Consider the following 12831-nt stretch of genomic DNA (forward strand, 5'->3'; position numbering starts at 1 on the left):
TTTATGCTTTGCTGCTTTAACACATTTTTAGCTACATGCCATCAAGAATGCAACAATCATGGAAGGTGCACAAAACCTAACACATGTACATGTGCACCTGGATGGACTGGATATGACTGTCGAATACGTAAGTACTATAATTATATCTATATACAGTGTTGGGGAAATTGCTTTTTAAAGGTAACTCATTACATATTATTTGCAACTGAACTATTTAGTTACAGTTACATATTACCCATAAAATAAAGTTAATGTTGGTAGTAGGACTAATGGTCCTTGGATACAACTCCCGTCCTAGGATAGTAGTTGAGTTTGGTAAATGTACAGGTTCCCAGAGTCCCATTGCAGCACTTCCAGTATTTGAGAAGTCCTTTCTCTGGTATAATACTACAAACCTAAGTACCACACTGGTCTCATTTACCAACCAACCTAATGGCCTGAGGAAGACCTGTCCATATTTACCAGTTCAAACAAACAAATAGATTGTAGGAGGATTGCTGCAGTAAGTCCCTATTAGGATCCCGTACTGTTACATTCCACAAGGGAACAGACGAGTTTGCAGCTATGTTGCCATGCAACTGCAGTCCTACATATCACAGCTACACACGGTTTTATTTATTTATTTATTTTATTTTTTTGTGTAGCTGGTAGTGTTGCACACCTATAAAATTTTTGTCACCGGTTAATTGCCTACCAATAATTGACAATAACCTGTTAATTGGTTTGTTTGTATATTGGCAGACATAATGCTACTAAACAAGCCTGCTGGAAGGATTAGGGTGGTACCAAAGTGATCATCAACATCCTGTCTTGCAATAACAGTTATTGCAATCACATATTTACACATGCTTTGAGGTTATGTTATGATGTTAACACTTGTCAGCAGCGGTAATTTATGGTTTACCAAGTGGGTGGGCAATAACCAGTTTAAAGGTTTCTTCACTGGTTATTGGCTGATCTAGACAACACCGGCTGACCTAAACAACACCGGATAACCAGTTAATTGCACACCAGTGTACAACACTAGTAGCTGGTAGCTAATTTGTACATTATTCAAAGGGCCAAACAAGTGCACAGCAGTTTGCAGCTATATTGCCATGTAGCCGCGGATCTACGTACTATATTCCTTGTTTGTTTAGTAAAGTTCATTCAATTCACAATTCTATGGGCCAAGTTAGCACACAATTATGCCAGCCATTTGCAGCTGGGTTGCCATGCAGCTGCGGACCTATCTACTCCAGAGGAGGTTGGACACGATATAAGCACTACTAAATACTATTACTGTTAATTGCATATTTCCAATTCCAAGATGATGATAAGGAAGGTATTAGCAACTGGTTTTTTGTGATGTACAACAGAATTCTTATTGAAACACTAGCTCTCAGGCTTCCCGTCTCTAATCAATTCTCCTAGAGGCCAGGATGGCGGCATCCGCTTCTTTTTTTCAGTTTACTTGGAGGCAATTTCAGCATCCATGTTACTTCCTTAAATGTTTATTCGGCTCAACTACAAGCACGTAAAGTGTCCTTATACCCATCTATTTATCCGTAGATAACTGATGAAGCTTGCAGCACACATGGTCCCTTAAGATTTCAACAGCGATTTACAGGCTTGGAGTAGTGGGGTTGAATTGGGTAGATTTCCCTAAAATACTAAACTTGAGGTGCACTTTTGAATGGTGCTTGTTAAAACTTTGCTGAGGGCTTGGTTATAGTTTCAATACAAATATATGCGCTCACGTGTGCCATGTCCAGCCTCCTCTGTATCTACTCTATACAATTTGTTTTGTAAAGGTGCAATTCACAATTCTTTAGGCCAAGTTAGCATACTATTATGAATGTAATTTGCAGCTAGGTTTCCATGCAGCTGTAGACTCACATATACAATTTGATTATTAAAGTTCGCTCAATCCGCATTTAAAAATTTTTTTAATTTTTTAATTTGTTTATTTATGTATGTTTTTTAATGGGCCAGGTTAGTACATATAATCATGAACACCGTTTGCAGCTAGATTGCCATGCAGCTGCTAGGTATAGAAATTCTTTCATTCTCTCATTGCTAATCCTGCAATAGCAGTAAGCCCTGCTCGCAATTTTACTTATTACTTATTATGCTTTTGAGCAATGCTAGCCTATTACGCTCAAAATTATGTGTTCAAATCAAGATTATGCTTGAGTATACTGGCTGTTTTATTAGAGTAAAATATTAGTGTTTCCCGACTGCTATATTAGAGTAATTGACTGCTCTATTAAAGTATCTTTATCTTTTTTCTGCAGTGTGTGAATAACCAACCAAGTAATGCTTAATAATTAAGTTACATTACATGTTGTTTTTAAAAAAATATAAAATGCACTAATAATATGTACTAGCTGTGATCATTGGCTTTCTTTTTAAGCGCGCACTTTGCACTTTATAATTAAATTTAAAATATCATCAGTATTATACATTATGCTTGATGCTTTTGGTTACCTATTATGCTGTAAATAATTCTGGCTAGGGCATAAATAGCAGCAATTAACACGCATACATGACTGCAGCTAGGTTGCGATGCAGCCACATAGGTATAGAAGTTCTTTCATTCTCTCATTGCAAATCCTGCAATAGCAGCAAATAACCCACACACACATCTCAATAACATTGCAGCAAACAATGAACAACACTAAGCAGCCTATACAACAGTAGCTTCAACATTAATATATATTTGTGCCTGTATACATACAGGTGTTGTGTCATGCACATCGTATGTACACCATGCAGCTGAATAGATTTTTTTTTGGAAAAAAACTGACAATAGTGGTGCATGCAGAAGCTGGAAGCAGCAAACAATAAACAGCAGCAAGCAATATACACAGCAATTCAATAACCCTGTATATGTGATTCACAGGTGCATATAGGTATACAAGATCTGTGTTCAGGCCCGTAGCCAGGTGGGGTTCGGGGGGTTCTGAAGAACCGACCTCTTGGAAAAAAGGTCCCAAATTTCAGTAAAAAAGTCCATAATGTAACCAAAAGGTCCACAATTTTTGGTATACAAGTCCAAATTTTCAGGAGCAAAAGTACATTAGCTACAGTTTACTAGATACCACTAATAAGAAACTAAATTAAGTGCTTCGAGTAACTCATTCATTGCATGGATTAAATGCAATGCAAGATCGAGATACTCTAATAGAGCAGTCAACCACTCTAATAGAACAGTCACAATATTTGGACCTTTACTAAAGGTCCATTTTTGGTCAAAAAGAACCCACCTTTCAAAATCCATGGCTACGGGCCTGGTGTTACTATGTTGTCATGCAGCTGCAGATCTACCACTGATAAGAAACATATACTTATGCGTAAAACCACACTCCTATAGTGGCAAACAATGAACATCACAAAACAAAATTCCATACATAATAGTCCAATGATTCACACATGTCATCTACCCATTATGATCAAAGCATGTCATTCGTACCTGCTTATGAGCATCGTTTATATGTATATAACTTTATATCTGTAACTTTGTTGTCATGCAGAGCCGCACATCTACTATTGGTAAGGAACATGTGATCAACTTTAAAGATCTACCAAGGAAAGCATGTACTCTTTTTGTTTGTCAGTTGGCATGAGGCTATTGTTTTTCCTTGTCATAAGGCGAATGCCATAATGACAGCAGATGACATACCACACATATTATTGTAGTAACAGCAAACAATAGACAGACAGCTGCAGTAAAAAAATCACTACTTATACGGAGAATATACACTTTATTGCTTTGATTAATGCATTTACACTGATCATATCTGTACACAAGTATACTCAAACTGAATCTCTGTGTACCCGCCTTTGAGTAGCACCCATATATTATGCATACATCTCTTTATGTACACATATTACACAATGAAATTCAATACATTTCATACAACACAATGTACAGGTACATAGAAATGTGTAACACCAATTATGACAGCTAGTTCCCAGACACAAACTTGCCCAGACAGCTAAAGTCCATTCATCAACATACCAGACTACTCCAAAAGAACATACAGTATTCTTATCGAAAACCTGATGCCAATTTACTCTAATAGAACAATCGTTTATATTGCTAGGATAATCAGGGGTTCAAATAACATTTGAATGATCTTGGTCGCACTGTATCTATATACCCTGTATATTTGGTATAATTCATATGTAATGCTGTTAGATACTATTTGATAAGTATTTTGGAATACAGGGTATAAAGCTGGTGAAACGGGAGGTGGGTGGGCAGATTACAAGCTGTCTTTACTCCACGCCACTGCTGTGACACATGGTGCTACTTATCACACATATAATTCCAATAAGCGCACACGTGTGTGCACGTTGACTCACTTAACTGATGAATTACTGTTTAATTGCAGCCCTACCCACATTAACTTAGTTTAAGGTCTTAAACTTCATTTTATGTTGGTAGTAAGACTAATGGTCCTTGGATACAACCCCATCCTAGGATGGTGGTTGGGTTTAGTAAACGTACAGGTTCCCAGAGTCCCACTGTAGCACCTCCAGTATTCGCAAAGTCCTTTCTTCCTTTCTACTGGTATAATACTACAAACCTAAGTACCACACTGGTCTCATTTACCAACCAACCTAATGGCTTGGGGATGACCTGTCCATATTTACTAGTGCCATATAAAGGTGAGTGATTACCAACCTTTCCCCCAAGCCAACCCTCTTAGTGGGAAACCTGTAACACAACTGGTTCACATGTATGGTGCAAAACTACAACATGGGAAGTCCATACTGACAAAAATGCATAAAAGATACACTCACCCAGATGAGGATATGCAGTATTATGTAGAAAGTAATGATATGATGGAAATATACTTATAGTTATAGGTAGCAAGCCTTTATATTATAATATGTAATATGACAATTGTGGACCTTGATGTCTACTAAACATGGGTACCTGACAAGATGCTGTGTAGTCTCCCCGCAAGTGATGTAGCTATTACAGGAAACTGGCAAATAGTCCATAAGCAATCTACCACAGAGTTGAGCAAAGTGGATAGCAGCAGTGGCAATGAAAACCCAAGGGTTGGGACCCGCCGATTATGCTAGCATAATTTTGAGTATAATAGGTACCTAAAAGCATAGAGCATAATGCCAGCATAATAGGTTAAATATTTGTACGATAGTGTAAACTCTTGCTGGGAAAATGACAATTGCAAAATAAGATCGATATACTCTAATAGAGCAGTCAGTAACTCTAATAGAACAATCATCAAACTGACTGTTCTATTAGAGTATATTGATCTTGTCTCTTACATGCAGGCATGCAGCAAGAATTTATTATTTGTGTTCCAGCCACTCATTTTTTTCTTTCTATATAGTGTTAAACTAGTAGCAAAGCATATGAACTAAGGCATGAACATTGAACATAATCGAGCGTAATAGGTAAATATTGAGCATTAATTTAAGCATAATAGGTGAATTTTTGAGCAGTGCAGCATAGCATAATAGGTAAAATTATGAGCATAATCGGCGGGTCCCTACCCAAGGGGCATACAGCCTGGATGGATTAGCAGTTGTGCTTAGGCAGTACACAACTTCACAGGTATATTCAATCCAGGTGTCATTTATTCCAACATTGTTAAAAACATGCCACAGTGCAAACTTTTTTTATATGGTATAGTTGGTGACTGTGCACAGAACCACTGTGATAAACATAAATAAACTTGGGTACTTCACTTATGTATGTATGCACCAAAAATTATTTTTCTAATTTTTATTAGTGACTTGGGTTCACTCTCTTTGTGAATGTGAATATGCGTTATTAGAACATGGTTTGTAAAGCAATTATGCAAAGATGATGGAGAGTACCGTATCAGATTTACAAATAGCAAACATGAGAGGACAAGTGAATGCCTCCATTATGGTGATTGACATAGTCAATGGACAGCAGATGTGCCTAGATAATGGAGAACTGTATAGGAAGGTCCACTGTATATTCTAGTATACAATTATAAAATACTCTAATACAACATTCAGCTACAGCATGTGGATTGTTTTATTTGCACACTTTGTATTTGGTTGTCTGGCATCCAGGGCTTTTTTCTAGAAAGCACATGGCTTGTAGCCTATTGAGGTCTGGGAAACAGAAAGAGGAGGTCTAAAGAGGTGATGTTTAGCTGTTAGGTGGCTTCTTTATTTCAATAACTACCTCAGTAAATTAATGACACAATTTACAGCCAAGCATACAGTGTTACAACCCAGGGAGGTGACTAACCATTTTGTATTCTACACACTAAGCTGCATAGCGCTCAATAACAACAGTACTTGCATTATTAAGTCAGCATACTAACATGCATTTCTTGGTTATGGGTATTTCTGAGATTGGGAAATTGGTATATGCACCAGACTGCCTAGAAAAAATAGGGTATAGTAATGTGTTTGTGCAGTAACAGAGATCAAAATAACAGCCCGTAATACTGTCATTTTCTGACCAATCACAGGGAAGTTATCAACCATAAATGCTCTCCCACTAAGCCACATAGCAATCAATAAGAACAGCACTGGCATTTTTTAGTCAGCATACTAACATGCATTTCTTGGTTATCAATATTTCTGAGGTTGAGAGAGTGGTATATGCCTAGACAATATAAGGTATAGTAATGTGCTTGGTGTACTGGCATTTCCGACTGGTCACAACAACTATAACCGGATTGAAAAACTTTGACATTATGACCTACCAAAATAATAAACTCCCAATAAACACTACATAATACTACTCAGCCTCATGCATCAATGGCTGACCACACCATACGTTGGTCTGTCAAATCAAGTAAAAGACATTACATATTGAGCACTGAGTAGGTATTGACAGTAGCTGGTTTTCATACTATTGGGGTACCTCGAAGTCTGCAGCAACAAAATTAATAAGGAGAGAACACTACACCAGTGCTTCCCCAGGTTATTTACCAAGCCAACAGTATCTTATGCATGCATGGCGACCACCAAATACATGCATACATTCAGCAAATTCCCCACACATATTATGTCGTGCTCACTTACACTCAACACATTCCATGATCGCACATTATTGTATTATTGTGCTCCCCTATACACTCAGCACATTCCAGACAACACCATGCTCACCTATACACTCAGCACATTCCAGACAACACCATGCTCACCTATACACTCAGCACATTCCAGACAGCACCTTGAGCAGAAATCCACTTAATAGTTAGAAGTTTATCCTTTGGTACAGCATTTTTTTGTTTGTTGATCGGTTGCTTGCAAAAAATTCAGAACAGAAATGTGATACAGATAGCCAGCTTAACCTGATGTACTGTAAAATACTCTTAACAAAAGACACAAATTTCCATCAGAACTGATTTTAAATCCTCACGTGGAATGTGCATGTGATTGCATATGATTGTGTCTTGATTTTGCAAGCAACTTGAAAAGCAGAGATGATATCCACTTCATTTTGTTAGCCACTGGCATCACATAGTTCAAGGTGCCACTAAATAACAAGTTTGGCCATGTTGAATCAAATCAGCATAGTAAGAGAATGTAGAAAACTGAAACAATCTGATATACTAAACAGTTAGACTAATATAGTAGCAACCCTAAATGTAGCCATGTAGTTTGAAGGAGCTAAATGGGTTGTTGATTTATATCGCACTTAGGACAACTTGAAAAGTTTTAATGCCACTGGCTTTAGCTATAGTTGGTTGCCAATGAGGACGTGGCCTGTATTAACACCATAGACAATAAAGTCTTCACATATATTTCATTAGATCCTCTGCTAATATTAATTCAGATAGCTGTGATAACTGGTTAAAAAAATGGTCAGTGATTTTGTGTTGTGTTCACTTGTCCCTCCCATGGCACATCTCAAGACTGATCTAGGCTGCACATGTTTGTTGTGCTGATGGTAAGCCCTGAATAGTAAAATCAACCAAGCACACATTTATGGCTTCTCATAGTGCTTTTAAACTGCAGCTGTGCAACGAAAAAGCTGCTGTTTTCCAGTAGTTTTACTAGCCTGGGGGTGAACAGTGACTTATTCACCTTATTGCACTACTGAGATACGTGCATGAGTGGCTATATGTCTAACTTTTTTGCAACAGCCTCGGTCACAACTTAATTTACACAGCACTTTAGAGACCTACCAATGTAACAATCATTATCCCATGTACCTTGCATTCACACTATCATAAAAACAAATAGCTACATGGAATGGGCTCACCGGACTCGATATACGTTTAAGCGTTTTCAGACTGGCTCTTCCTGGCTGCCGTGCCACTGCCTCAGACAACCTCTCACCTTCTGTAGCTAGTCCCTGCACCCATCTAGTTCAATTTCAAAGGTAGCACATAAACGGACTGGTCTCGCAACATTCTTTCAGACAATCACCAACAGGCTCTACTTCTGTCCAGCACGAGAATGAAGGGCCTTCCATTCCAGATTATGAGCTGTCTTCACTTCACGCCACTGCTATGATATGTGGTGCTACTTATCACATGTATAATTCCAATATGCACGCACATGTGTGCGCACGTGATTTAATTGCAAAATAAGTGCACACATGTGTGCGCACGTACACATAATGTAATTGCAATTAGCGACAATGACTCACTCAACTGATGGATTACTGTTTAACTGCAGCCCTACCCACATTAATTTAACTTAAGGTCTTAAACTTCATTAAATATAATTATAGCTACTTTGTTTCCACAGCCTTAAGCTGTCATGTGTGAAACTACCACCTTTTCACGTGACATGATTGCATTGTTGGACAATGTGCAAATCTTGGTTATAAGTAAGAAGCTGGTGAATAAGCTTCAGTCAGTAGGCTTCATTACTTTGTTGTGGCTAGGCATTACTCAGTGGATTTCTAATGAGATTAGTAACTTTGTTACTTGTTACTTGTACAGTAAGTGACCAATTATTGATGTATATCGATAATATTGAAGCATGCATAACATAAATGGTAATATTACGAGATTAGTAGTATACAGATTAAATAAAGAGCAAAATAAATTATGTGCTTTTCTTTACTGGCTAGTGTTAAAAAGTATTTCTTATATTTTCTACTAGTCCTAGATCCTAGATACCCAGTTATTATGAACAGTTTGGTGGTTTTTCATCAACTGAAAAAACCCATAACGTAATTACAGAATGATAGAACAGCATAACAAAGTCAAACCTGAGTCATTTACTTCCCAAGGATATTCCCACATTATGTAAAAGTCTTTGGGGAATCCGTTAATTCCACAGAAAGTTAGAGTGGAAAGTTTCTAAACCCGTTCTATGGAAATGTATTGGGCGGTCGATAATAGATTCATTTCGACGATAATTGATTTATTTGCGGTTTTACGCTTTTTGATGTACCAAGCTTAATCCTTTCACTAGCACTTCGAAATTCGGTTTCTATGGAGAGTGAAGAACAGTCTATCGAACAGTGAAAATTGATCCTTCATAGGTTGTTCACTTACAAAGTAATGATGGTTTTGATGAAATGCTGACAATAATCAATATTTTACGCTAGAAATAATATTACATAATATTAGACTTGTTACCATAACATCATTACTTAGATAATATGTACATTTGTAAGTAAAATAACTTAAGTTATATTACCAGTTTATAACATATTTCATTAAATTACTTTGTAACCACAAAAGCAATAAATATTACATAATGCGTTACTTGTAATGCATTACATAAGTAATGCGTACTCCCAACACTGTCTATATACACTTTTTGCATAATATGTCAGTGATATTTGAGGTTGTGTCATGTTTGCAGAAGGTATTATTATTATTGTTTATTTTCATAAGAGCTCTTCATGATAATAACAAAATGCATTTTATAATCTATGTATATCCTACATTTGTTTCTTGTTCATGCAGATCGCATACATAGTTAGTTTCACAGCAAAATCACCTTAAAAATATGGGCAGTGTTGTTGATGTATTAGCCCCACTCGTCTTGGTATCTGCATGTGGGCTAGACTGCCAATGGTGTAGTCGATAACACTGTCACCATCTACCTCAATAATGGGATAAAAATAAACTGACCAGCAGTTTCACTGGCAGTGATATCAACATTTCTTCGATATGTTATTGGACTGTCTCAGTCTTCCAGTTGTATTAAAACCCTGTAGAATCCTTGCCTGGAATGCTCCATATCCAATAATTCATTTATAGCTTGTATAGTATTTAGAAATACAAAGCATGTACTGTAATTTGCTTAAAATAAATTTTGTGACTGGGCCTACAAAACAAGGCATGTGGGCACATAAAATTTGCCTACTTTTTCAAACTTTCATTGCCCATAACTTTTTATGCCACTGTGCTGTAGTCATGCAACTTTTAGCCTGTGTTAAACATTTAATTGACTTTATACTAAAAGTTACAGAATACAAATATTTTATTCCAGCATTGAAATATGATCTGTTATGTTGTGGGATGTAGTTTGTGCCCACATGCCCTATTATCGCAGGCCTGGTCACAGCTATTTAAAACAGCAAAACAGGATAAGCAGAGCAGTTACGTAGTAGTCCTTGTCACCAATCAACACATCACAATCCCTGCTTGTCATGTACACACCATCAGCTCTTCTGCCATTAACTATTATTCACTATGGAAAAAATATGGTAGTATAGGGTATGTCTGACTCTTACGCAATTATTACCTTTGGGTATATATCACTCTATCAATTTGAGCTGTGTAAGGATCACTATATCTAACTAACTTAGTATGTCACCAATAAATGCAGATAAGAATATACACTCATATGGGAATTGTGATCTACAAATTATAGAACGGTTTAAAATGTACCAGGGGTTTGAAGTAAACCTTTTTCATGGTTAAATGTAAACACACTACAAAACACACACACACACACTACTACTACTACTATTACACAAAACAAAGCATGCTGAGATATATACCTGTGCATCATTCTGGTCCTAGAGTTGGTATCACGGGGGCAGGACTAGGAGGACTGTACAATAGAGGATGGTGAACTGGTGAACTTGAAGCTACACAATAATCCCAACACTGCTTAGTAAGACATGGACAGGTGGATAGTCAGTAGGCCTACTATATAGCGAGAATCAACTAAATCAACTGAGCATCAGTAAGGATTGAAGCAAGTTAGTACTAGGCAGATGCTGTACTGCTTGGTCCTGATGGCACACACACACACACACACACACACATACACACATACTGCACTACACTACACACTAGGTTATGTATACACCTATATATACCAGTAGTTTGTCTAGCCATGGTGATACCTCAATACTGGGCAACCAAGAAAACACTGAAAGATTATTTTTTCACCTTCCAAGAGGTTATACCATTGACTGGAGCCCAGTTTAGCCTTACTTTAGTCACCCCCTCAATGCAAACTGTACAGAAGTATTAGCAGTATAACATGCTGTCGCTGCATTGGTGTGGCTACATCTGCCAAGACAGTGACCATATCCAGCTACCAAACCATTGGAAAAGCTATGCTTATCAAATCAGCTGGTGTCTAATTCAATCAGCAGTACAGCACCTGCAACAGGCCACAACGGTTATCTTATCAACGGTTATATGTAAGACCACGAGTACATGTAGACACAATAATTATATTGTATGCCCTAGTTGATGGTTATGTAGAATCATAGTACATTGCAAAAACTGCATGGTAAGCATATATTATATAAAATTAAATTGAAATAAAAAAATTGCATGTATCCCACAAGCAAAGTTAATAAAAAAGAAGTTGGGGTGTGTACAAGGTGAACGGGTGCTACTAGGTACAGCTCCTATTGCTTGGAAGGAAAGGCGATTGTCTTTCTGTGGTCTGTTAAAATTCTGGTGGCTTCCACAGAATACTAGAACCCCAAGAATTCCTACCTTCAAGCCATCTTAGTAAAACATACAGTATTAAGTAGGGTTTAGACTAGGGGTGAAACGAATATTAGATTTTAGGTATTCGAATATTCTTCAAATTAATGAACGAATTAACAAATTATTCTTTAAGAATTTTCTGTATAATTAGGTGCTTGAAAGGGACAAAATCACTTTGATTACTACTACAACTTTAATGTTAAAAAAGAAAAGTCCTTTATATGTATTATAATTATATTTTAAAAGGACAGTTTTCAGTTGTCAAAATGTTTTCAAGGTTAAATGTGTACATTATCCGATTAACAAATATTTAACAAATAACGAATATTTAACGAATAACGAATATTTCTTAACGAATACGAATATTTCTTTATGAACGAATAACGAATATTCGTACTATTCGTTTCAGCCTTAGTTTAGACAAAAGTGTTCTGAACATGGACCTATTATAACGCTTATAGGAGAATCCATGAAAACCTGTACACCTTACCAAAACAACCACCATCTGTTGATGGTGGCAACTGACTCACAACTGGCGGCTTATGGTTCTAACAGCAAGGAGCTACTAAATAACATTTAAATGCCTTTTGCTCCTCTCTTTTTCCTCATCAAGTGACTTCAGAGGTTTGTATTTGGGTTACTGTCCTCATCTATGTTGACATCATCTCCCACACCAGAAAACGCTGATCTCTGAAGGGTTTCAGCTAGTCTAACAGTTGTTTTGATAATCTTGTTTGCTTTCTTTATAACATACAAACTTGAGTCACAATGTCCTGCACCATATCTTTGTCTATGGAACTAACAGAGTTGTTGTTATTTGCTTCAAGGACTGTGTCTATGGCTGCCTTATCACAGGGTTCACAGAACCAATGGAGTTGTAAATGATGTCCATAACCGAAGAAGGAAGACCTGTGTACTTACAGTACTACAGTACCAATGTTCATGCTGTTGT

The 12831-nt window shown here is 37.1% G+C and overlaps 1 protein-coding gene across 1 annotated transcript in view; it reads left to right on the forward strand.

Annotated features, from left to right (window-relative positions):
• Positions 1-3566, forward strand: part of LOC136257463 (multiple epidermal growth factor-like domains protein 11) — a 100975-nt gene extending 97409 nt beyond the window's left edge. The window contains exons 5-6 of the mRNA XM_066050684.1: positions 32-127; positions 3516-3566. Of these exons, the coding sequence (XP_065906756.1) occupies positions 32-127; positions 3516-3538 (119 nt within the window). The 3' untranslated portion in view covers positions 3539-3566. The remainder of the gene's footprint in view (positions 1-31; positions 128-3515) is intronic.
• Positions 3567-12831: the final 9265 nt, after the last annotated feature.

This window comes from Dysidea avara, chromosome 6, assembly GCF_963678975.1.
Source record: "Dysidea avara chromosome 6, odDysAvar1.4, whole genome shotgun sequence".
NCBI classification, from domain to species: domain Eukaryota; kingdom Metazoa; phylum Porifera; class Demospongiae; order Dictyoceratida; family Dysideidae; genus Dysidea; species Dysidea avara.